The sequence below is a fragment of the Coptis chinensis genome, chromosome 1 (genome assembly GCF_015680905.1).
Source record: "Coptis chinensis isolate HL-2020 chromosome 1, ASM1568090v1, whole genome shotgun sequence".
Classification (NCBI taxonomy): Eukaryota; Viridiplantae; Streptophyta; class Magnoliopsida; order Ranunculales; family Ranunculaceae; genus Coptis; species Coptis chinensis.
Window position 1 is genome coordinate 66,701,163 of NC_141456.1, and position 27,199 is coordinate 66,728,361.

General features: G+C 36.3%; 1 protein-coding gene and 3 long non-coding RNA genes across 4 annotated transcripts; 1 reads left to right on the forward strand and 3 right to left on the reverse strand.

Annotated features, from left to right (window-relative positions):
* Positions 1-2,196: 2,196 nt before the first annotated feature.
* LOC147525017 (uncharacterized) lies at positions 2,197-2,649 on the reverse strand. The gene is made up of 2 exons (XR_015197637.1): positions 2,582-2,649; positions 2,197-2,424 (listed from the first exon to the last, which is right to left on the reverse strand). It is a non-coding gene; the product is annotated as an uncharacterized LOC147525017 (long non-coding RNA).
* Positions 2,650-2,734: 85 nt separating this feature from the next.
* Positions 2,735-3,554, reverse strand: LOC147525018 (uncharacterized). Its single transcript, XR_015197639.1, has 3 exons — positions 3,417-3,554; positions 3,161-3,274; positions 2,735-3,073 (listed from the first exon to the last, which is right to left on the reverse strand). It is a non-coding gene; the product is annotated as an uncharacterized LOC147525018 (long non-coding RNA).
* Positions 3,555-3,677: 123 nt separating this feature from the next.
* On the reverse strand, positions 3,678-5,855 carry LOC147525019 (uncharacterized). Its single transcript, XR_015197640.1, has 3 exons — positions 5,592-5,855; positions 4,079-4,182; positions 3,678-3,992 (listed from the first exon to the last, which is right to left on the reverse strand). It is a non-coding gene; the product is annotated as an uncharacterized LOC147525019 (long non-coding RNA).
* A 1,233-nt stretch (positions 5,856-7,088) lies between these two features.
* Positions 7,089-18,960, forward strand: LOC147525020 (ras-related protein RABH1b). The gene is made up of 6 exons (XM_086605112.1): positions 7,089-7,497; positions 13,015-13,085; positions 13,957-14,045; positions 14,685-14,796; positions 16,025-16,115; positions 18,423-18,960. The coding sequence occupies exons 1-6, from the start codon at positions 7,381-7,383 to the stop codon at positions 18,567-18,569; spliced, it is 627 nt and encodes a 208-aa protein (XP_086461238.1). The 5' UTR covers positions 7,089-7,380; the 3' UTR covers positions 18,570-18,960.
* Positions 18,961-27,199: the final 8,239 nt, after the last annotated feature.

Here is a 27,199-nt window from a genome sequence, read left to right on the forward strand (position 1 = left end):
AGATTCCCAAAGATCTAATGACTTAGAACTTGAGTGATTTTAAGTGTCATTTTTATATGTCCCATGAACCCCTCCCATATATATATAGCGGCAAAAGTCTATCTATCATATTCTTGTTGAAATCTGCCCGAATTATAAACCCCGAAACCACCATCACTTTATTTGTAGGAATATGTGTTTTTTGTTTGAGCGCGTATCCATCACGTCTTTCGAAGAGTGCCATATGAGTGAAAATTTCTAAAGAAGAAAAAACTAAATTCTTGAGAATAAATGAAATTAGTGATTCAATCATTGAGAGAGAGAGAGAGAGAGAGAGAGAGAGAGATTTTCTCCTTAAGATGGACCTACATAAATCACATAAATTACACAATTGTTAATTGTCGAACTACGTCTGAATGACATTAGGAAGACTCACTAAACCGTAATCATAAAATAACATGATCGAGTTATTAAAATGTCTCAAATCACATGTGTCAGGTCATGACACGTGTATAAGGTGAGTATGGGCTTAACTATGCATAGAGCCCGTATTTCTATTAGCATGATGGGATTATAATATATATATAATAGACAGATACCCATATATATAAGTTGAGATCCCCACCCCAAACTCTAATTTTATTCTCAATCAATGTTTTTCCCATCAATTGTGAGTGAACACGAAGACTACAATACTCTGCTGCTTATAGGATTTGCTTGGTTAGTGCAATGGCTTCAGATATGTCCTAGTATAATTTGTTTTTTATATTGATTAATATGCAATTCTAGGCTATGGAAGAAGTCCTTATATTTACATCCTACAATTGTTGTAAAATGCAAACCACGTGTGTTGTTTTTGTTTTTTTATCCTTCATATTTTCCTCCCTTCCAAGTGTTTTGTTTTAATATTTAAAAGACTAAAACATCCCACTAAAATTGAACAGAAGTGGAGAACCCTCAAGCGGGGGTGGTTTATTTCAAGTATTTTACAGGAATAAAATAGCAAAAATGTAAAAAATAATTAATGAAAGAAAACAAACAAAATAATAGCCAAATTTGATGTTAATGCTTGCATGCATTTCGGAATAGTTGTAAGAATGGGATCTATGGTTATGGAGGAATCTTCGATTTTACCAAAATAAAAAAGAGAGAGAGAGAGAGAGAGAGAGAGAGAGAGAGAGAGAGAGCAATCACTACTAAAAGAAGGGCTTTTTGTGTCACTTTTTAAGTGACACAAGAAGTCACTTGTGTCACTTTTGAAACTAATTCTGAAGTGACCTATAAGCCCCCGACACATAAAGTTCTACCAAAAGTGACACAAAAGTCTTACTAAATGTGTCACTTTTTGTTAATAAAAGTGACACTTAAGAATAGCCTCTTGTGTCACTTTTAAGAAAGAGTGTCATAGTGTTTGTCAAAAGTGACATTAGTTGTATCCGTTTAGGACCAGAGTAGGACATAATTTCGTTAAAAGTGACACATTAAGTATATTAGTTGTGTCACTTTTGGACCAGAGTGAGACAGAAGTATGTCAAAAGTGACACATTAAGTATACTAGTTGTGTCACTTTTAGACCAGAGTGAGACATAAGTATGTCAAAAGTGACACATTAAATATACTAATTGTGTCACTTTTGGACCAGAATGAGACATAAGTACGTTAAAAGTGACACATTAAGTATATTAGTTGTGTCACTTTTGGATCAGAGTGAGACATAAGTACGTCAAAAGTAACACATTAATTATCTTAGTTAGGTCACTTTGAACCGTGAGTGAGACATAAGTACGTCAAAAGTGACACATAAAGTATACTAGTTGTGTCACTTTTGGACCAGAGTGAGACATAAGTACGTCAAAAGTGACACATTAAGTATACTAGTTGTGTCACTTTTGGACCAGAGTGAGACACAAGTACGTCAAAAGTGACACAAAAGCCCCTTACTAGTTGTGTCACTTTTAATAGATATTATGTCACTTTTTCCAAAAGTGAGACAAATGAAAATAATTTTTTTAAAAAACATTTTCTCATTTTTCTATTTGATCGTATTCATTTCTCAACCTACCTGCATCCTATACGTCATAACCAAAATCTCATTAACTTGCTTTATGACATAAACAACATCCACATACATTTATCAAAACATCACAACCAAAATCACTTTAAACCCCGCTTTTATGATAATGGAAACAACATCCACTCAAGAAGAAAGAAACAACATTCAAAACAATTAACTTCTATTGATTTCATCGATCAAACCAAGTATTTATCATCTAATTTGACTCCCAACAAAAGAAGTCATTCCAATACCAAAAGAATCACAATTAAAAAAAAAAAAAAAACTACATATCGCCAATACTATCCTAGCAATATCTTGGCTTGTTGTGCGCACTTCCAACACCAAAAACCTAGCTGCCATCCATTCATCTGTTAATCGATCCATGGCACCTGCATCATATCATGAAGTCGTCATTCCACTATGACTAGTATATAAAATTAAAAAGCAAGTGAATTGAATCAAGAAGGGTATATTGTACAAGTAAGAAAAAAACGATAAGAAAAGTATATATACATAAAGAAAGGGAAAATATGGAAGACAACTTACCCAAATTAACTACTCAGATAAATTGTTAGATAAAGTCGATGAATTCAAGACCAAGTTCATCTATTTCAAGTGGTGTAACTCTCTTCTTGCTAGAGAACTCCAATACACTGTTCGACAAAAAATATATTATAAATATTATGAAAATGAATAATGCAGGCAATGCATTGCCTACCATATTTACAGATGCACCAATTTATAAGCTAGCTAAGACTATATGAAAAATAATGCTACTTTACAGTCACCTTCTTTTTTATTGGTGGACCAGGATCCTCTACTAAATGTCGCATAAAGCGCAATACATAATATCCGCATACAATCCCCCCTTGTTGTTGTGGGCACTATACATAATTAATACTTGCATTAACACATACACAAATTGGAAGATACTTTGTATTGTATTCCAAAGAAACTAAGCTTACTATCACATAGTTCCAATTTGGATTTTGATTCATCTTTCTCTTTCCTTTGGACATATTTGATGTCTTGATCACACTGAAAATGCATTTGTTTCATTCTCATTATTTTCAAGATAGAATCAAATATACAATGAAAAATACAATAAATAAAAACTAAACTCACGTGTTTACTAATAATTTAAAAGCTGGATCCGACGGCCCTTGAAAATCTTTTAAAGAGTTCAACCAGTACACTTCCATTGATGGTATGTCAAGAACCATTAAGAGCCAATGCCCCCTACATGACCAGCTATGTGGATACAAATTCAATTAAGTACTTTTAATTATATAACCAATCGAAAAAAAAATAAATAAAAATAAAATAATTTTAATTATATGAAAATAATATATATGTACTGCAAATGTATAAGCACAGTTACCCTGTGTTGAAAGGAATTAAAAGCACAAGATCACCGTGTTCTTCAGTCAACTTCTGAATATATCGAGCGTTCTCATCATCCTTTGTATAAATAGTAAAACTTTATGGGTTACCAAATGCATACTTTGCTCGAGCAATTCAAAAATCGCGATATAAATATAAATATATATATATATATATATATATATATATATAATTCATTAAGTATATGATATGAAAAGTTAAATTATAACTAACACAAATAAGCTCACCAAATTATTCATACCTGTGTTGAAAAGAAACTGTCGTAGGTAGCAGCAGCATGCATGGGAGATTCACTACAAAATAGGTTATGGTGATCATAAAAAATCATGTCAGGCACTCAAATAGAAGCATTGATAACTTACCTCAAGAACTAATCTCCTATATTTTACTCCGTTCTCCTATTAAAGAACTTGTTCGGTTCAAGTGTGTAAGCAAGTCATGACACAACATGATCACTTATCCTATGCACAAACACAAGAAACTGGAACTGATCACGTTGACGCCATACAAGCTAGATGGAAGTCCTTTCACACTGCTCATACACTACAAAATACTAAAAACTTGTGCTATAGCGTTAGTTGATAGCAGTTGATAAAGTTGTGCAAAATACGAAAAACTTCAGACTGAATTGTTATTTACTTGATGGAAATAATGGTTGTATATTCTCCAGATAAAAGCCCAAACACGGTCTACTTCAAATTAATCAGAACACAAGAATCAACTCGTGTAAATGAAAACCCAACCTGTATAAGAACAACCACTCATGAAACTAGAAATATACCACGGCCTTAATATTTCAATGGTGTGAAAACCAATATGTAGCACCGCATAAATGGAGGGGTCTAGATTCTGAGAACAAGGTCAAGATTATGGCTTTGAAACCGGGAGATGATCGGACAAGAAGTTCCAAACGGATTAGACAAATTATAAGATGGTTATATAATACAAAGTTGATGCTATGGCTCAAGTACAACAGTAAGTGCAATTGAAAAATATCCTATACCCTATCCAAGTTCATATATTGTGAGTTATTCCTAAGGCCAAGGTGCTTTCTCCCTTACCGCATCTAAAAGTATCGCTACCACAAATAAATCACCTAACCTCATGTGCTCAAATGCAAAAAATGATACCATCCAGCAACTATGTATCCAAGCCTAAACATTTTCTTTTAGAACTGAGGAACAAACACTGATGCAACCTACTATCCATCTATTTAATAAGCCTAAAGCATAAACTGCTTAACTTGGCCTTCTAAAAGGATAAATCAGGAACATGGAAACTTAAATCACAACATAAGATCTAAAGTGCGGAATGTGTAACAGCCAGTGACATCATCAAGAAAAAGCAAGCTCACACAAAAAATAATTAAAAAAATAAAAGCAAATGAAGTAAAATTAGCAGACGATGTAGTAAAAGCTACCAACTGTTGCACCACCACAAGCAGCAAGTAATGATCATGTCTTTTCTAAGCCTGCCTAGGCAAGGATGCGCTAGATATAAGACTGCATGGACACTGCATCAATGAATTCAACAAGTCTGGTGTTTCTTAGTATGCAACTAAAATCCTACAGCTTGTAAATAAATTCTCTTTTATTCTATTTGAGAATGTCTCTTCTTATAAATTCAACATAATTTTGGAATTCCAGTCTTATCTAACTTCTAATTTACTCCCTAAACACAAAGAAGAATGATAGATAAACCAAGATTAGTATGATAAAACCTTGCACAAAATACAGGATACTTATAAGAGTAAAGGACTTCATATTCGTTAAATGATTCAATTCGTTCTCAGTATTGTAGAATCACAGTTTTGGTCGCGGCCCAGCTATGCTAGTGAGCTAACAAAGACTTCTCTGTACATTTTCAGGGTACAATAGGCAAAACGTGTTAATATCTAAACCACAGTTAAGCTGCATTAAAAAAACAAGAAGTGGTGGAGAGGAGATTCTCATGAATTATATTTCAAAAGAAATACAATAAAGAAAAGACTCTAAAGAAAACTTTCAAGAGATAAAAACAGCATAGGATATATAAGAGGTCATGCTCATGGTCAGCACTAGCAGCATAGCTCAGGGGGGATGTACTTATAAAAATAAGGTCCACTCTACATCACATACACATAACACAAAAAAAAATGAAAAAAAAATATTACCTTTATTTTCTTGCTCGAGAGAGAGACAGCTGGAAAGGGAACCGGAGAAGGAGGGATGGACGAGAGACCGCTGGGTGAGAGAGCACGCGTGGTGCTATAGAACACCGGTGAGAATTAGGAACGGTGAGGTCTCTTCAGCGTTTTTGCGAGACTGTTTTTCTTTTCTGTTTTTTTTGTTCGGCTTTTTTTCGTTTTTTAACCCTAAGTGATGAGTCCTAATTTTGATTTAAACGACTTCAGTTTATTCCCTTTCTATTTCTTTTCCTTTTAGGTTTAGTAAGTTAGTTGTTTTGTGAGGGAACCTAAATAATATAGCAGCGTTACTTTCGTGTACTTGTGTCGCTTATTTATTTCGATAATTTGTTAATTTTGTTTTCGATATTTTTACACTTAAAAGTGACACAACAAGTCAAACTACTAGTGTCACGTTCAAATAATAGGACACAAAAAATAAAATTACTTGTGTCACTTTTCCTATAAGCAACACATCAGCCCTCGTTTCATAAAAAAGTGACACATCAAAACTCTGTGTGTCACTTTTTTCTAGTAAATGACACGAGAAAAAAAAAAAATAAGTGACACAAAAAGCCCTTTTTTTAGTAGTGAATATCCTCATTGTTTAGCAATTGAGATTGACAAATTTATAGGCAATGTGTCAATAGCTAGGACGACTAAATCAGCAACAACCCCACTTGTCCTCACAACCTCTTCAACTGTTGAAACGAAAAAACATTATCCGGATTAGGGTTTGGAGTGGGATGGGTTGGATAAAAAATGGTGAAAGGATTAGAGGGTGAAAGATTTGAATAGGTGGGTTTTAACTCTTAGACATTATGCTTTGTTTGTTTTGACTATTATGCAAACTTAAACTTGTATGAGTAAAAACATCGGTACTTTGGGGATCAATGTTTTGCTTTAAAAAATAACAAAAACCTTACTAGACGTAGTAGAGGTGGCAGTTTTTCCCGGCATGAAAATAACAGGTTTGGGTTGGTCATAATTGATTTCGGGTTCAAGAAGTTAATCCAGACTAACCCACAACTATATTTTATTCACTCGGCTACCCGTGCAACTTGTTTAGTTGTATTTACTAGGTAGGTATGTTAGACTTTAATCAAGTGAGCGGAGCGAACAATCTGGGCAGAAAGGAGGGGGGTTATGTGGACAAAAACTACGTTGGTTGATTTCTGTCTGTCTGTCATCACCTATCTCTCTCCTTTTCCCCCTCAACCAAACCCTAACTCTCTCTCTCTCTCCCCACCCAAAAACCCATCTCTCTCTCTCTTCTCTACCCTCCGCTCACGCCCCCATTGCTTAGTAGTTATCTAGTTACTTTTGTTTACCTCAAAAGTTGTAAAATTCTTTTTGTAAGTACTAGAAGATTTGCACACTGTTTATTTGTGAACCAGAGTCGAAATTTCCCGAGTTGCTTAGTAATCGGATTGGGTTTGTTCTCGTGACACGTGATACAAATATGACCCGAATCTGTCACAACCCACCCCACCACTGTTTTGGTAGTTTTGGGCTTGGCCCACATCGATCCCATTGGGATTATGCTACCGGTATTTAAATAACTAACGCGGAAAAAAGTGACAATGCTAGGTCTCATCTCTTTTATCTCTCTCTCTCTCATTTTTTTCTTAAAACTCAATTAAGGAGAGAGTGAGTTTCAATTTCAGCGATCAGTCCAGAACAACAATCTAATATATATATACATAGTCAGTCAGTCAGAGATCTGACCAGTCAATTCAGATCTGATTGATTGATTAAATTTTATTAAAATAAAATTATGGCACCGGTTTCGGCTCTAGCGAAATACAAACTTGTGTTTTTAGGAGATCAATCGGTTGGCAAAACGAGTATTATTACTCGTTTCATGTACGACAAATTCGATAACACTTATCAGGTAAAAAAACCGAGATCTATTTCCCATTTATTATTATATATATTTTGTTTTGATCTGATCTGATTGGTTATATTTTGTTTTATATGTGTTTAGATCTGTTTTGGTTGTTCTTTTGCAATGTGATGATCCCTATAATTTAGTTGCATTACGTGTCACGTGTTAAAGTTAGCCTATTATTTTTTAAAAGCTATATTGTACAATTTTTAAGCATTCTTTGATGTAGTGTCAATTCGACTTTGAAAAACGAGACGTAGTGGACATGTTTGATTGGTTGACAAATGTAATATGTTTTATTGGAGCTTTAGGTTGAAACTTTATCTTCTTGTTTAGTGACATGGTCTGGTTCCATTGGTGCGTTCAACGACCGTTCCATCATATACGTTTCTTATAATAGAAGCAAGGCTTTTATCTGTATATTAAAGACGCTGATATTCTTCATTATGCACATCTTGACAAATTATAAGATATCTATTTTGACAATGGAGATGCTTTATATACAATCTCTTGTATAGTGGGGAGTCACAGAGAAGTTATAATTTATTAAGGTACATATCGACTTGAGTGCTTACAGAATACTGCAGTTGCTATGTTAATATTTATTTTACACTAATCATAATCAACTTGAGTGGAGATAATGAGATAATGATCTCATCATGCTTGTCTCTCATTCTAGCAAACTATAAATTCAGTTGTGATTGGTGTAGATGAATTTTGATAGCAATCTGTGGATTGTATACCGCTCAAGTCACAATTGTGACGTTACTTTTATGTTTTTGTAATGCCCTTGTAACTCCTCCAATGTGGAGATGGTATATTTAAAGCCCGCGGAGTCATGGACTGATGACTAAAGCAGAGAATTGTTGTTTTGACCTTGATTCTTGGAAGATACTTTGTATACAAAAAAGTGCCTTACAATATGGTATTAGAGCTTATGCTCTTAAATGGCTCCAAAACAAAGAGGGGTCAATCATATGTACTGAACATGCATGATGAAGAATTCAGCATCTTAAAGAATAAGCAGAGCTAGGATTTACTTCTTTTAGTACTTAAATGTATGCTACTAGTGAAGAGATGGTCACACAGTTTGCAGGATTTATGCTGAATGATGACACGCTTGTTGAAAGCCCCAATGGAATCAGACCCTATCACTGAAAAATAAGATAAAGAAATTAGCCCAACATGTCCACAGAACTACACTTGTTGGCAAACCACCCAAACTCGTTCCCTAATGTTCCATTTGTTATTATTTCATATTTATTTATTTATTCTCTATCCAGATTTTTTAATTGATTCAGTTCATTGTATGTTTTTTGTTTTAGTTATTACTTATTAGTGGATCTGTTTGGTTTTATTAGGGGTTAGATTTGTAAATCTTGATTTGGAGCTCACATTCTTTTGCATGTGATCTTTATGATATTTTAAAATGATAATGTTGTTAGTTTCATATATATCATGGTAAGTAGTAAGTTTCTGACTAAGACACGAAATTAGGGTTTCAATTTTTATGATGCGTTTGTGTAGCAAACTCCATGCATGTTTTTGTTTTGTTTTTTCTCTTGGGGACGGTTTAATTCCAGTTGAAGGAATGAATGAGGACGTTTAATACTTCGTCTCTGATCCTAACATTCCACCATTCAATCAAGTTGCAAAAGTCGACATCCACATTGGCCCACTTAATCGATTTGATGTTAGTCTACACCCACAAAGAATGTCAAGCCGTTTAATCTAGCCTATACGTTTCCCCTCCCATGACTAGAAGCTTGATTCTGGAATTTGCTACAATGCGGTACTACTTTAGTGGGTGGTGGGGTCAGGGGCCCGAGTTAGTTTTTGGACTTTTGTTATACCGTGCTTATTTAATAGAGCATCCCCTTTATAAGAACTATAATATATCATTTGCAATCAACTGTTGATTTGAAAAGAAACACTAGCTGTAAAAGTTAGATAGAATTCTATACTTGGTTCACATAAACCATGATAGGATGTGCACATCTTCAAAGTGTATGACTCAGCCCACCTCAGTAGAGTTTTGTTTTAGTTCGGTGTACTATATTTGGATTGTGTCAAATTGATTTTACTAGAGCGATGAATTCTTGATGTGTTTATATCGAGTAATCCTCCTAAATTGACCCTCTTTTGGAAATTTGTTTTATTTTATTACTGCGGTCTGTTCTTTGACAAGTTCTTTCTGGTGGAAGATCACCATCTCGAAACTTAAGTTCAGCACTAGTCAATGATGTCTTGATCATTGAAATTTGTCACAATTAAAACACAGCCCTTTCATTTCTCCTTGTCATTCGTCATGTATTTGGTGTTGTTGCTATAGTTGTTAATGCGCTAAAAGAGATTGGCTGTGTTTGGACCTTCCTTCCTGTAGTTGAGTTATAGAAGTTTTTTTTTTTTTTCAGTAGATTAACACTGGCTTCTATTTCTTCAATAACCTTACTTAGAAAAACACAAATTGATGATTACTTAGTCCAGCCTTTAGGATGACAAACTAACTTTTTAAAAATTGATTGGTGATTATGTAATGTTGTTGGTTGTCGCAATTGTGAAAGTAAACATGCAAGTGATCTTTAGCAATAGGGCTGAATCGCAAGACATTCATTCAAAAAATCATTCCAAAGGAGGATTTGCTGATATGCTTCTAGCCTCTTGTCTCTCTCTAATTGAAGGATGTCATACACATCTTTTGGCTGCTGTAATTGAATCCAAAAGAAAGACTTTCAGCTTTGAAGTCCAAACTAAGGGATGTGTTTACACTTTACAATGAACTTCGAAAATCGGACCCTAGTGAACATACTTGGATATGTTTTCCCAGTTTCTCTATACCTTTAGGCAGAAATTTTTATTTTCTTGTTCAGTGTTATTGCCTAGTTCCATTAGTGCGTTCAACAACCGTTTCATTGTTCTTTTGATAATTGCGTGTTCATCCCCTAATGGAAAGTATTGTGTCCGTCTGAACATGAGTACGACTTCCTTTGTATACTCAAGAAGATGAAATTCTTCATCATGCACATCTTGACAAACTTGATTAATATTTGATAGGTGAGCTTGTTTTGTTTTGGATCCATATCAAAACCTAAGCTCTGATATAAATTTAAACTTTCTTATCGGAAGGACCTCCGTAGGTGAATCTATTTTGATAAGCACTCTTCTCTGATTGTGTTCTTTCATCATATTAATCATTCGACTCCTACCTACTATTTACTACTTACTATTCCAACATACTAACTGATCATTGTTGATTTGTATTGAGATACTCGGCCATGTGTATGACAATGCAAATCAACTTAATCTAAGTAGTGGATCGGCATAGTAGGTAGGAATAGTAGGTCGGAGTAGAATTGCTCTATGACATATATATACACAAAATATCTCATGTACAATGGAGTAACAGAGAACTTATAATTTCCTAATGGTTACATAAAGACTTGAGCAATGACTCAATACACACTAGTTGCTACAATAAAAATCTTTGTACACCAATAATAATCAACTACAGTGGTGGAGATAAGCTTGGTTATCATCATGCATGATGAGACTCGTCTCTTATTGTAGCACACATTATTTTCCATTATGTGATTGGTGTACGTGAATTATTTATGTAGCACTTTGTGTATTGTTATACCGCTCAAGTCAGAGTAGATATGTAACTTTTATGCTGTTGTGACCTCTTTGTAACTCCTCAAACATGGAGAGGGTATATATAGAGCGGGCTGATGAATAAAGCAGAGAATTAATTATATCTAATAATGGACTTTGATTTCCTGGAGATATCCCTTTGATAAGAAGCTACCTTATACCAGGGTATTTGAGCTTATGCTTAAAATGGAGCAAAAGGAAAGCTACTAATCTAAGTGTAGGCAGGTTCTGGAATATATGTATGATGAAGAAGAAATCAACATCTTAATGAGTATACACGACAAGGACTTACTTCTTTTAGGACTTATTTATGCTACTTGTGAAGAGATGAACACAATTCGGGTACATTGGTCAAATGATGAATTGCTCCCTGAAATTGCCAATGGAATCAGACCCTATGGCTGAAGAAAAAAAATAAAGTTTCAAGCGAAGAATCAAAGAACCACATTATGGAAGGCAGCACAAATCCACATGATTGGTATCTTATAATCCTATGTTACATGGACACACCATATTTCAAAAATAATCGGTGTCGGATACGTATCCACGTGTCCGTATCGGACACACACGGACACATATTGTGTGTGATATACCTTAGTTTTTTATATTTTGCCGTGTCAGACACTCCGTATCCGTGTCGGATATGGACACATGTGTCCGTGTCAATGTAACTTAGTTATAATCTGGTGTTAGATTTTATTCTCTAAAATGGCTCCAAAGCGAAGGCAATATCTTGATCAAATGTAGTGTATGTTTTTCAAGATGTGGGCAGTGTTATTTTTTGTGTACAGAAACGACCTAGTTTCCACGATCTCCCTATTTAAACTCATTGGAGAATATTATTTTAAACTATTTAATTAAAAAAGGGCACCATTTTTGTCTCTTGAGAAATACAAACTCGTGTTTTTTAGGAGATCAATCTGTTGGGAAAACAAGTATTATCACTCGTTTTATGTATGTTCAATTTGACAATGCTTATCAGGTAATTATGACGTCTCCATCCCTTTTTATTTTATTTTATTTGATTTATATTGTGTTTTGATCCGATTGATGGATTTGTTGGTTTATTGGGTTTATATGTATATAATATTAGGTGGATCTTGATTTAGAGCTTTTGTTATTTTTCCTGTGATCTTTGTGAAAATTTACAGGATCGTTTGTTTAGTTGTATTAGATTAAACTTGCATGCTAAGTCATAAGTTTCGATTAAGACAAAAATGGTTTTTAATCCTGATTGGAGGAATGAGGAGGCCCAAGGAGAAAGCATTAGAATACGATTTCCCTTTAGTATTGGTATGTACACACGGGAATAGTTCTCGATGTGTTTATTACTTACCTATGGTCCTAACATTCCACTACGCTTTAAAACATCCACATAGACCCATATTATCAAAGTTGACCGTTCTTTGCTCACCTATGTTGAATGAATTTAACACACTAGATGATGAATAATTTCAAAAAGTCATTTTACTCAACCTATATGTTACCCCTCCCACGACTTGAACCTTGATCCTGGAATTGGCTACAATACGGTACCTCGTTGAAGGGTGGCGGGGTAAGTGCCCCAGGTAAAAGATTCAAAGTTTTGCTATACCATGTTATATCCTATATCATTCTCAATCATTTTTTTAAGAGCAGACAATAGATGTATACGTTTGAAATAGTAACAGGGGTGGCTGAGTACAGGCGAGACGTGCGGCCGGCTGGGCCTCCTGAAATTTGACCCTAAAATAGGACCTACAGAAAAGGAAACTAAACTATTAGTATGTATGTGTATTTCAGTCATGCTGTACCTGTGTGTCTATATGAAGTGGGTTCCTGTTAATTTCCTTTTCATGTATTTAAGGTATTCGCTTTTGAAATTGTTGTCAGGCCACTATTGGGATTGATTTCCTATCAAAGACAATGTACTTGGAAGATCGGACAGTACGGTTGCAGCTTTGGTAAGATTATATCTCTTTGGTCTTTTAAAGAAAACTGAAAATGTGATGTAGCAAAGACACCTGTACTGGGCTCTGGTCATGCTATAATAAACACATGTTTCACCCCCGAACAAATGTCCAAGTCACCCATAGATGGGGATTCTCCCAAAACATATTCTGATTGTTAATTTATAGTTTTCATTGATTTGATTTAAGCAATTTTTATTACAAATCAAAATTATGTTAACCTGATGAAACATGTAATCTCAATGGATAAAACTTTAAAATCAGATTATATTTCACGGTGACTTGTATTAGTGCTTATTAGGGCATCTCCAATATCCGGGAAGTGGTGGGGGGCATCTCCAATTTATAGTTACACCCCATCTTCAAAAATACTCACCCAATGGGGTGAGTAATCCGTATATATTATAGTTATCATTTTGTGAAATTGGATGAGAATTTGCCATTAGACGTACACACTCATTAATAAAACATTCAAATAGACACTTGCATTGGAAGAGAGAAACGAACACCTTATACATTAGAGATGTAAAGGTTTCTATGTGGAGGTCTAAATTTGCACCTCCCATTGGAGATGCCCCCTTAAGCATCTGGTAGCATTTGGTTTGATGGGCATGGAAGAAGATTTAGTTGTAACCACCAGTCAGTTCTCCTCTTTTACAGTATTTTTCAAAACTTGTGGAATGCCTGTGTTAGCTTACTGAGTTTGGTGGAAACAACATCCGTATCTTGCACTATCCAACATTTCTTGCTCAAGCTGCATTACTAGAACATGCTCTGATATACATTGTTTCTTCACATGTTGTATTATATAATTCTCTTGGGAGGTCTTTGGAAGATATCTTATATGCAATGTTATACATTCCAGGGATACGGCAGGACAGGAAAGATTCAGGAGTCTCATTCCGAGCTATATCCGTGATTCATCTGTCGCTGTCATTGTGTATGATGTTGCAAGTATGCATTTTTATTTATTTATTTTTATTTTTCATTAATGTCGACACTTGTGTTATTCGTTTTTTCCATGCATTGCTCTCCCAGTTAACAAGGATTAGATAAGGTCAGGCTACCTTGACACCCCTAAATAACTTCCCTAATATACTTTCCTACCTTAAAGTGGCCTTACACATTGCATTTTCTCAATTTTGTATCACTCTTTTGATAAGGCTAGACGTATTCCATAAATAAGTTGGCTTTAAACGCCAACAATGCTAGACAAATAGAAATGAGCTGATTTTTGGTGGAGATGGTAGGGAGATGATATCTACCCAAATCAGCTCTCGAGTTATTGTGTAGAACCACTTTTGGTGGGGAAGTCAATTCGAGAAGTCATTTAGGGGTGTCAAGGTAGCCCGACCGATTAGGTAACCTGTTAAATATACGTGTACAATGTTCACTCGGGTGTGCTATTATTATCTGTGCCAACTTCAAGTGAGTTTACCTTCAAAAAGAAGGAACAAAAATACTCAACAAATTGGATAATTCTCTGCTCAAGAATGCCTTTATTATGTCATCATGTATTGTTGCATCGTAATTTAATGTCTTAAAGTATCTTTCATGACATTGAAATATCTGTACTACTTTGGTATGGTTTAGGCCGTCAGTCTTTCTTGAACACATCAAAGTGGATTGAGGAGGTTCGGACAGAGCGTGGTAGCGATGTTATCATTGTCCTTGTTGGGAACAAGACAGATCTTGTGGACAAAAGGTAAAGTTTGAATCTTTTAATAGGGTCATATCTTATCTTCTTGTGTTTTGTTTGTTTTTATAATTACATTTATGGCGCATTTAATCTCATTAGCAATGTTTAAATGAGCAAACTTTTTGCTAATATAAGTCTTTGTGGTGGGGATATCATTTACACAAAAATTAACTTTTAATTCATCGTGTAGATCCACCTTTATGACAATACATACTAAAAACGATTGCAGAAGAAATACCTTGGAAACAAATCCTCCCTCCCTACCTAATTTTATATGTTCTCGCATGTCAGACTCTCGTTTTGTGTAGACATGTCTGATTGAACATTTGTTCTTATATTGTGGACGATATCCCCAGCTGCAATTACCACGCAATATTATTTTTGGACTACTAATATTGTTTTCAGTTAGATGCAATTATCACACGCTTTTGTGTCATTGTGTCATTGTTAGTGAAAACTGGTAATAATTATTAGTATATATTAGATTTTTTTGAAATCAATAAAATGACGTAATCAAAATTGACAAGTATCAAGTTAAACATACTTATCACTATCCAATCTAGAAATAGTACCTATCATCATTAATGCAATACCTATGACCAATTCTCCAAAGGTGAAAATCTATGGACAAAAAAACAAGAATAAAGTTATTTCGATGGCGAAATAATTTCTACTCAAACTGTCTTCAAAGCAGGGAAGTCTTTTTTAGATACTTGTATTATACAGTGCAAAAGGTTTAAAAAAAAATTATTATCAGTAGTCTACGATTTTGGACTTATCTGTAGAATGCATGTTATTCAGTTCTTACTTCTTAGTATGTTGGTTTGTTTTGGAGACTTAAAATATCTTTTTGGTTAAATTGCATATAATGATAACTATTTACCTGTTAATAGTTGGTTTTGGTCGAAACAAACGTTAGATTGTTTTGTGGAACTGCGTATGTTTTTTTTTTTTCGTTGTAAAGTGTTTTCTTTTCTTTTACTTTTTTTTTTATGTTTTTTTTCCTGAACATTCTAAAATAAAATAATTATTTATGAGTAACCTCAGCCCCTATGATACCTCTTTTCTTTGCTATAAAGTTAGAGACTTGTTATCCTCTGTATGAAATTTTGGCTGCCTACAGTGTTCTTATATTTTAGATAAGCTATACTCTCCATTGTAAATTAATTTCTTGTATTCGATGGAAAATAAAGTGGTTTCTGATCCCACATGATTTAACATGGTCGGTGCACAGGCAAGTCTCTATAGAAGAAGGAGAAGCTAAAGCTCGGGATCTTAATGTCATGTTTATTGAAACTAGTGCCAAAGCCGGCTTCAACATAAAGGTACAATCTGATCTAGTATTTCATTTCTACCTCGTATTTCTATTTGATGAAACATATGTACTTTCTATTGATTTTGTGTTAATCCACAAAGTGGAATTATAATGCATATGAAGTTTCCTTTTTTTGAGTAAGTGTATGGGGTTGACGCAGGCCCCTACCTGTAGCATTAAACATCAAAAGTTACACACTACCTAAGGATATGATCATTAAAGGGAGTTTCACTACAAAGATACTAGGCTACAAGCCATACAATCATGAAATCTTATGCATATACACCCACTTGGGTCTGTGGGACAAAGAGAACCTTCTATTGCCTTCGACTAAACAAAAGTTTCGCTTTGGGGTTTGCGCCATTGATTTCTTATGTAGAGGATATCTTAATCTGGAAATGGTGGTTTCGTTAGATATGAAATTCTTAATTGTCAAAGCAGTTATTCTTTAGGAAGAATTCTGGATTTTTGTAAATGATCTGTCTTTGTATGTTAGAAGATTTTGTAACAACAGAAGGAAACTTTTGTGACTATGTCATTTCAAATGAGGCTCCTGCTAGTGCATCCCCTCTTCTCTTGGAGAGGGAAGAGAACAAACATTGCCACTCCCATCAGGAACATGGCCCGTTCAGTCGCTGCTCGCTGGCTCGTTCGTTCACTTGCGGCTCTTTACGAAGTTAACATAGTTATGTTAGATTTTTCTACATGTAGTTTCTATCAATATTTTACCAGGTGAATGGGAGTCGTGCAATGGTAGGCTAATTTTCTAGATTGATTGAGTTTGTCTTCAATTTTGTTAGATGGCCTTTGAGACCAAAAGTGATTACTCGTGGTTTTTGTTATAGTAATAACTAATAAACGAATGATTTTGAAGAGTTGTATTGGATTTTCTTCAAATCTGTTTTTGGAGTTCAGTTTCTCTCCAAAATGGCTAAGGTTTAAATCCTAAATCATTGAGTGAGAGTACCGCATAAAATGGATTGGATCTAGGTACAATTGGAGTGTAAGTAGGTATCTAGGTACAATTGGAGTGTAAGTAGGTGAATATCCACAGGAATTTATTGGAGTGTAAGCAAAAATGTCTACATAAGTTTGGTTGAGTCATATTGCTGCTAAAATCTTTATTTTCAGATATTTGTCTCTTATTATGTATGACATGGGCAAAATGTAACTGTGGTTAGTCGAGTTGGTGTAGCTAAAGCGGGTTAGAGGCGGCACCTTTGATTAATTAGCTGAAGCAACCGTACCCATTCCAGCAATTTGAGATTTTGTCCTTGTGCTATATTCACGAAGGATACAGGAGATATCTTGATTATTGTCCTTGTGCTATATTCACAAAGTGAAAAAAGTGTGACCTGTCATATGGTCGGATGCTACTGAGTCAGTTATCCATATGGTATTGAACTAGAAGTGAGACGAAAGTATTACAAGAGTTGATTAGTGTGATGGTGGTGGATGGAAGACACTAGGCCTTATTTTGGTTGAGCATATTCTTCTCATCCAAAGTCTTTACAGATTTGTTTTTCCTCGGTGGACATATCCTAAAGAGTATTGCAGTTTACTTTTGCAGAATCATAGTAAATAACTGTGTTCACCACTTCTTTCCCATATTGTTCCGCAACCAAGTCAAAATTTGTGCACCCTCTTCTTCAAATTCGAAAATTGCAGAGGGTGCCTCAGATGATATTAAGTACTTCATTTTTCCAGTCCTGAGACATACTGTAACCATATTTGCCATTCCAGACAGCTACGTCCCTTTAACTGAACAGAGACCAAAGATTCATGAAGCAAATTATCTTTGTGTTCTGACATTTCTCTCAACAGCAGTTTTGGTAGTAAGAGACAGAAGTCGGTGGTAGAGAAACAGTGTTCACTGTTAATGACCTTATTCATGTGACTAATTCTCACTCTTCACATGAACATGGGTGATTTTTTTTTTTCTCTTTTTATGGAGAGAGTTAATTAAGATTGAAAGAAAGTGAGGTATAACGAGGAAGGAAGAGAGCGGATCATATCCACTTTGATACCACATTGTCTTTTCACTTGCCCAAATTGATTATAAGTTGCTTCAATAGCAAATACTAAACTAAGAGGTAAATAGACCATTCTTCTTTTAGATAGTAATGAAGACTGTCCCTATCTAATACAGATGCTATTGAAGGCGTTGTTGATTTAGATTGAGTGAGAGATTGACGAGTGTACGAGAACGGTGTTAATGACTTCTTCCTCCAACTATGACCCAATTGGCAAACAGTTAAGTGTTTCTCATCTATTCTTTTCGTGTATTTGATTAGGTTTCATATTCTTTATGCTGCAGGCGCTCTTCCGGAAAATTGCAGCTGCATTGCCAGGCATGGAAACACTTTCTTCAGCAAAACAAGAGGATATGGTTGATGTAAACCTTAAATCATCAAATGCAAACACGTCACAGTCACAACCCCAGGGTGGAGGGTGTTCATGTTAATGCGAAATGCTGAGCCAAGACTCCCATGTTTCCACCACTTTTTGCTCATTTGGTTTTGCAACCTCCTTTCTCAGCTGTAAAGGTTTCATAATTTTTCTCTTTTAATTCGAAGGACTTGGCTTTGGTAGCTCTAGTGGCGTCTGTTTGCATAATGAGCTTTCTTTTGCAATATAAGATATGAAGCTGGTATTAGAAGAAATCTATGTGGTGGAGATCAGAGTTAGTCCTAATCTGTTCTGTAGCAAGATTGGTAGAAACCTTTAATAGTTTTAGTCTTACAAATTTTTTCTTTCCGAATCTTTTGTAATTGAGAATTTGAGACTGCGGATGTATTACATTCTTTAAAAGTTCCTTGATAAATTATGAACATACTTGGCTAAGTTTGGAATAAGCGTTGTGTACAACATTGGATAGGAAGAGTTTTTGTCCCCCAGAACGAGAGGTCAAGGACTTTTGAATACCTAGGAACTCGTAATAAAGATAATGATTCAATCGTTTTTTTCGTGATATTGTCCTCGATCAAACTTCCTGAGGTAGTCCATCCCAAACTACTTGAGCTTTGCTGATCTACCTCTGCATGTTTTAGTGTACCTTGTTGCTGCTCAACTTGTTTGGCAAAGGAATCTACCTTCGAAGACATGATCACATGATTCGATCAATTTGTTCTGCAAAGAGATTGCTGCGGATTAAAGAATGTGGTTGTCCTTGTAATGTAAATGCTAGTAATTAATATTCCCACAGCCCACAGTTGAGTTTATTGTCCAATTGTTCGGGAGTTCATTGTTCGAAAACTCGGAGGTGACTCGAACAGTAAAAAACATTTTGGTTGAACGAACCATCTTTTTGTAACTTTGCCGAACTCTCTTCACATTTAGGCAAATAGAGAATTGTGAGCAAATCAGACGTTCATTTTTATAGTCTAGCACTCTAGCTCATGGAATAGGTGAAATCCAACCAAAATGATGCCATGTCGAAGAACACAATTGTTGATTACTCATCATCAGCTGTTTAAGATTTGTAATTACGTACATAAAATTGCACGAGCGTTGTGCAGTTGTAACACCAAATTTTCAACTGTTGTCTTCCTAATAAAACAATGAAAACATATATACAAACAGACCTCTGATCTTAGAGAAAAGGGAGCTTAAGGTTTTGATGGAGGCGAAGGAACAGGTAGGGTGTATATAGAAATGGTATCCGGGCTTTTAAGCTGATCGAGTTGTTTGAATCCACGATGAAGCAAGTACTCAATATAGATGAAGTTCTTCCGATCCACCTTGTTTGCATTTCGATGAAACTCTTCGGAAACAATCACCTCGATAATCTTCCATTCTTCGGGTGCTATGGCTGTAGCTGCTCTTAGAAATCCTCTGTATAATGCTAATACTTGTTTCTGTAATCCTGTTAACCTCTTCATTACTTTCAGAATCTTGAAAGAGAGCAAGAGAAGGTGGATCTGTTTATGGATAATTATGGTTAGGCTTTTAAATGGTCCGGTCCATTTCTTGATGGACCATACGCCTAATTGTGATCCTGACCGTGCTAACCAGTGTTCTAAAAACGCTAGCGGTGGTGGGATTGGGAGAGCATGTAAGCTTTTAGCTTTCTAGGCAGTGCCTAGACGGGTTAGATGCTAGACGGTATTTTTTTCTAATGTATATAGTAATACACACCTATACTATAAGAAATGAAGAAAATTATTTACCATAACTCAAAAATAAACATAAACAAATATACTTATTACATAAATGTGTAATAGTTGAAGAATATCGACTTCATATAAAAACATACTCTTTGTTATGGTGACATATAATTTACATTAGACTTTAGTCTTTTAAACTCATTCAAATCTTAAGCCTACACTAGCTTTTAATTTTCGACATTTAATCATTCAAAAAAAAAAAAAAAAACCTTTAACTGGACCGCCTAGACCCACTCACCCACCTAATTGGTCTACCTAGACCCGCTTAGTCGGTCCACTGATTTTTTAAATGATTTGGAACTAGGTGAGTTGGTTGGGCACCGCCTAGGTGGATGCCTAGACTGATTTTTAGAACAGTGGTGCTAACACATGACACTAGCTTAGATAGTCTTGGGCTTTGGCATAAACAAGTGAAGTTGTGATGCAGCCACCTATAGCCGTCTAACTCATGACACTGCATGTGCATTTGTCGCAACTCCGGAGTGACACAATTCGGTTTTCCTAGCGAGTTCCTTCTGCGTTCAACAAATTTTATCTCTGCCACTGTACACTTTACAATGAATATTTCAAGGGCAGAGCTGACGGCCAAAAAAAAATTCGAAGTTGGTGAAAAATCGTGGATGCATTTGGGAGTCGAGACATTAGGAATTTCAAAACTAGCTGATTTCTTGACATTATGATATCCTTGTGTGTTGAGATCATTATCACCAAGTACGGTATGGGTTTAAAACGGTGTACTTGAAAAAAACTTAGTTCGTGTTTTAAACGGAACGTATCGGAAAAAAAACGGAAAAAAAAAACGTAGGGTATAAAAAACGGGTTTAAAACGGTAAAACAGGTTTAAATACGTAAAAGAAACGGTAAAAACCAATGATAAAGAATATAATAAATAAGGAGTTTGATTTTTTATAAGAGTGAAAAAAAAATAGGCACATAAAATAAAAATAATAATAATACATGAAAGTATCAAATTATAATTACGTATCCAAATACTATAAGTTTTAGATTCAATACCAAAACACGACTCTAAATAAGATAATACTAATTACCAACCATAATAGCATAATCAAGTACTACAAATAAATTAATAACTTTAAAATTTCCAATTATTAATAGTCCAAAGCAAAATAGAATTGTCTCAATAAGTCAATCGTTAGCCCACTTTTCAAAAAAGTAAACTCCAAAACCCCTTTTTCTTCTCGCGTTTTCTTTTAGAAGATTAAAAAAAAAAAGTTTTAAACGGGAGATTTTCAAAATCTCGGGTTTTAAACGGTTTTTAAGTTTAAAACGCGTTTTTTTGAAAAATCCGGATTTTAAACTGGAACAAGATGTCTTGCCAATATTTCGGGTTTTAAACTGGAACAAGATGTCTTGCCAATATCTCGGATTTTAAATGCGTTTTTTTTCAAAAAAAAACACCGAATTTGGTGACAATAGTTGAGATCATCCTCGCAAAACGCTCTATCTAATTCCATTGATTTTGATATAAAACCCTTCAGTCCAAAAAAGCAATTAGAAAGGGTAAAAAAAAGGTACAACTTCGTTGCAAGTCACACTAATTGCACCAAGAGATTGTAGTAAATAGTAATATTCGTATTCCTTTTGCTAGATGCAATTTTTGCTCCAGGGCTTTAAATGGATTCACATAGGCATTTCCGCATTTGCAACACATTGGGCGACTGGTCGTTGTCATTTACATCTCTTAATCTTTCTGTAGGTTTTATTTCAATTGACTTCGGTCAAAGCTTCAAAACATTGGGCATGCCAAGGGCCAACGTACCAGCTTGACTACTTGAGTAAAAGAAATTCGAACCGTCTGGCTGTTTGTTTCCCCATGCAATTTTGCTTTACATTCCCCATGATCTTGTGAGTTGTGACTATCACAAATGTTTCATTGCAATACATACGGACAGTATCTCTATGTAAATCAATGAGTACCATTAGTAGGTTGTGTATCATTTACTGCTATATATACGTGATGAAATGTGTTTTTCAACATATTGCAATTGTATCTCTCTCCCTCTTTTCCCTTGGCAATCTTAATCTTCAATGAAGATATGGCTTCAATGGGAACAAAGAACAACGATGAAACCAAGTCTACGATCAAGATCGACAGAAAAAAATATCAAGAAGGAGAAACTTATAGACCAGAAAACTCTTGATACAGCTGGTTCTTCATTGTCGGTTAAGTCTGCTGAATTAGGAGTAAAGTCTGCTATGATCAAGACAGAAAAATCTATCAAGAAGGAGAAAATAGACTGGACAACTCTTGATACTGTTTCACTCTCAGTTGAGTCAACTGGTTTGGTAACGAAGTGTGCTATCAAGAAAAAAGAATTAATTCTCAAAAAGGAGAAAAGAGATGACAAAACTTTTGATACTGATTTATTCTCTGTTGAGGAGTCGGCCAAGTTACTAAGAGACTCTGCTATCAAGACAGAGGAATCTATCAAGAAAGAAACGAAAGACCAGATATCTCTTGATAGTCTCTCACTCTCCCTTAAGTCTCTTGGTATCTCTAGTACTAGTGCTGATGGTTCAAAGAACGATCTTTTCCCGAGGGATTCTGCTGAAGAAAGGAAACTTAAGAAGTCAGTTACTGATGGAAAAGATTCTGCGGCTAGTGTTCATGACATTATAAGTCATAGGGTGGTCAGGAAGAGAAAGCTTTTGGTTGTTAACTTGAATGGAGTTCTGGTTGATGTTGATTTCGGTTTTATTCCTCATGCTGACGCCGTGATTAATAAGAGATCAGGTTTAAATCATATATATATATATATATATATATATATATATATGGTTTGTTCAGGGTGCCACTCTTAGAGTGCCACCCTTATCTCACTCTTCATTTGAGCCGTCCGATCGAGCCCCTCTAGATCTCAAGATCTAATTCACCAAATTTACCGATATTTACCGATATTTCGATATTTCATCATCTTAAAAAAAAAAAAAAACCCATCTTCACCAATACTCTACAAAACCGATCTAACCAAAAAAAAACCAAATTAAATTTTCTCTACGGCTCGCTCTCTCGGCTTCTTCTTCTCATCATTTGGCAATTAGGTTTCTTCACTTGGTTTCTTCTTCTCCGATGTGTATCATTTGGCACTTCAACTATAGTCCACATTTGGTTATGGTGCTTGCCTATTAATAATGCTTTAATTGACACTTGGATTGTCATTATACCATAAAACCTTTGAATTTTGATTTAATTTAGGTTGCTATGATTATAGTTATGATTAATACCCTCGCTTAAAGACGGCGATAATTTCGTGGACTCGTCAGATTCTCGGCCGAGTTCGTGAACTCTCGTCGATTCTTCATGCCGTGATTCTCGTCGAGTTTTGAACTCGTCGAGTTCGTGAACTCTATCGAGTTTTGAACTCTTTCGAGTTTTGAACTCGCCGAAGTTCATTGAAGTAGCATATTCGTAAACTCGCCCGAAGTTCGTGAACTCTGTCAAAGTTTTGAACTCGTCAGATTCTCGCCGAGTTAGGTTAACTCTAATCGTATTCTTCATGCCGTGATTCTCGTCGAAGTTTTGAACTCGGCCGAAGTTCGTGAACTCGTCAGATTCTCGCCGAGTTCGTGAACTCGCCAGATTCTTCATGCCGTGATTTCGCCGTTTTGAGTTTTGAACTCGAGTTTTGAAGTTCGTGAACCGAGTTCGTCAGATTCGGCCGAGTTCTTCATGAACTCGCAGTGATTCTTCATTTTGAATTCGTGAAGTTCGTGAACTCGCAGATTCTTCATGCCCAGATTCTCGTCAGAGTTTTGAACTCGTCGAAGTTCGTGAACTCGTCGAAGTTTTTGAAGTAGCATATTCGTGAACTCGCCGAAGTTTTGAACTCGTCAGATTCTCGTCCGATGAACTCGGCCGAGTTTTGAACTCGTCAGAGGCCGCCGCCGAAGTTTTGAACTCGTCAGAGTTCGTGAACTCGGGCCAGATTCTTCATGCCGTATTCTCGTCAGAGTTTTGAACTCGCCGAAGTTCGTGAACTCTATCGAAGTTTTGAACTCTTTTCGAAGTTTTGAACTAGAGGCCGAGTTCGATTGGGCAAGTAGCATATTCGGTGAACTCTCGCCGAAGTTTTGAACTCGTCAGATTCGCCGAAGTTCAAAACTCTTTCGTGAGTTTTCGTGAACTCGCCGATTCTTCATGCCATATTCTCGCCGTGAGTTTTGAACTCGCCGAAGTTCGTGAACTCTATCGAGAGTTTTGAACTCTTTTCAGAGTTTTGAACTCGCCGAGTTCGTTAAAAAGCATATTCGTGAACTGCCGAGTTTTGAACTCGTCGATTCTCGTCCGAAGTTCAAAACTCTTTCAGAGTTCGTGAACTCGTCAGATTCTTCATGCCGATTCTCGTCAGAGTTTTGAACTCGCCGAGTTCGTGAACTCTATCGAAGTTTTGAACTCTTTCAGAGTTTTGAACTCGCCGAGTTCGTCAAGTAGCATATTCGTGAACTCGGCCGAAGTTTTGAACTCTGTCGAGATCGGCCGAGTTCAAAACTCTTTTCGAGTTCGGTGAACTCGCCGATTCTTCATGCCATATTCTCGTCGAGTTTTGAACTCGCCGAGTTCGTGAACTCTATCGAAGTTTTGAACTCTTTTCGAAGTTTTGAACTCGGGCCGAGTTCGATTGAAGTAGCATATTTGGTGAACTCGCCGAAGTTTTGAACTCGCCGAATTCTGGCCGAGTTCAAAAACTCTTCGAGTTCGTGAACTCGGCCGTATTCTTCTTGCCGTGATTCTCGCCAGAGTTTTGAACTCGCCGAGTTCGTGAACTCTATCGAAGTTTTGAACTCGTCGAGTTCGTTGAAGTAGCATATTCGTAAACTCGCCGAAGTTCGGTGAACTCTGTCAAAGTTTTGAACTCGTCAGATTCGGCTGAGTTCGGTTAACTCGCCGATTCTTCATGCCGATTCTCGTCAGAGTTTTGAACTCGGCCGAAGTTCGGTGAAGTATCATATTCGTGAACTTTGACGCCGCCGAGTTTTGAACTCGCCATATTCTTCATGCCAGATTCGGCCGAGTTCGGTGAACTAACATATTCGAAGTGAACTTTGTCGAAGTTTTGAACTCACGAGTTCGTGAACTAGCATATTCGTGAACTCGTCAGAGTTTTGAACTCCGACAGAGTTCGTGAAGTAGCATATTTGGTTAACTCGCCGAGTTTCGATGTTTAAGTTATTTACACCGCTTATGTACATCGATTTTTGATCGCTTAAGTTATTTATATTTTTAATTTTTCGATTTATAGAAATGGAGACAGAGACATCAATCAATATCGAAGAAGACGTGAGTTGGTCTTCGCCTACTAAAGCCCCTCGCTCAAGGCACGCAAACATTAGCCGCTTCCTTATATAGGAATGACTTTTACAAGTATTGACGAGGGAAAAGACTTATTACAAAAGAGTATGGTCAACAAGAGGGATTTGAGACTCGCGGTTCGACGACTTCTAAGCAACAAAATCGTGGATTTGGTTAGTGGTTGTTTACCGGGTTTGCTCACGCGAAAGGGTTAAGACTCCTAAGAGAGATGAAGTCCGATCAAGAAATACATCAACTATCCCGTGGTTGCCAAGCTAGAATCGTGATATTAAAAAAGAATGCATGAAGAGATATATGAGGTCAGCGCTGCTCATAATGACCATAGTCACGGTCCGGGTGACCCCATCAAGAGAATTTGCATGAAAACTAACAAACATATGCCCGGGCAAGCCGGGCGTTTGACCGAGATATTTAGTGATAATAGCTTTATCCGGCTGGGAAAGTGGCATCCGTTTTCCATGGAGAGGAAGTTGGGTTTACACGTAAAGATTGTTGGAACCATTATTATGGTTTGACCGTAAAGATGCCTAAAGAAGGTGATGAAACCGCCGCGGCCGCAATATTTTATGCGTAAGAGGCCGAGGATCCCCGGTTCTATTACGCTTATTGATTTAGATGAAAATGGGATCAGCGGTGAACTTTTTTCTCGGGTTCATGGAGGTCTCGATGCCGATGAATATTTCGGAGATGTTGTGTCTTTTGATACCACATATCGCACTCAATGCATATTCCATGCCTTTTGCCCCTTTTATCGAGTCAACCATCATTATCACGATTCAGTTTGGTTGGCGATTGTTGCTTGATGACGTAAGATACATTCATATGGTTATTTAAGGCCCGGCTTGCACCATGGGTGGTCGTCGGCGCCAACCGCAATCATCACCACTGTGATAGATGGATGACAGCCAGCCCATTGCCAAAGTGTTTCCTAATACTCGCCATCGCATCGCCTTTGGCATATTATGCAGAAATTCCAAGAGAAGATGTCATTTACCAAATTTGAGACATTGGTAACCGAAAGTTGAAGAACACTATTTCTTTTTCGTGATAGATTGTTGATTTTGAGAGAAGATGGTGTACAATCATCGGAGAAGTATGAGTTGTCTGAAAATCCTTGGTTGACAGAGATATATTCAATGCGGAGAAATGGGTTCCTTTGTTATCTCGCTGGCACCTTTTTGTCGGGTATGCACACGACCGGGTCGTTGAATCGATGAATGCTCATTATGACCGCTTTGTCAATCGGACGACTCACGCTTTATGCAGTTTTGTACATGGTAATGAGAAGTCTTTGACTTTGCTTGCTAGGAAAGAAAGAGATTCTCGACATCGCGACCGAGCATAGTTCACGGATTGTGCCTAACGATGCTTTCATCCTTATGCATGCCAAGGTCTATAATGATCTCAATATTCAATAAATTTAAAGAGCAACTAGAAAAGGCAAAGATGGAGTACAAAATTGATGGGGAACAAATTGATGTGTATGGAACCGAAGCTACATGGTGAAATGGAGAGACCCCAAATGAAGAATTCAGTTTGGAGAGTGAGTTTCGACAGAGGAACCTTAGAGGGAGATCACGAATGCAAGTACTTTCA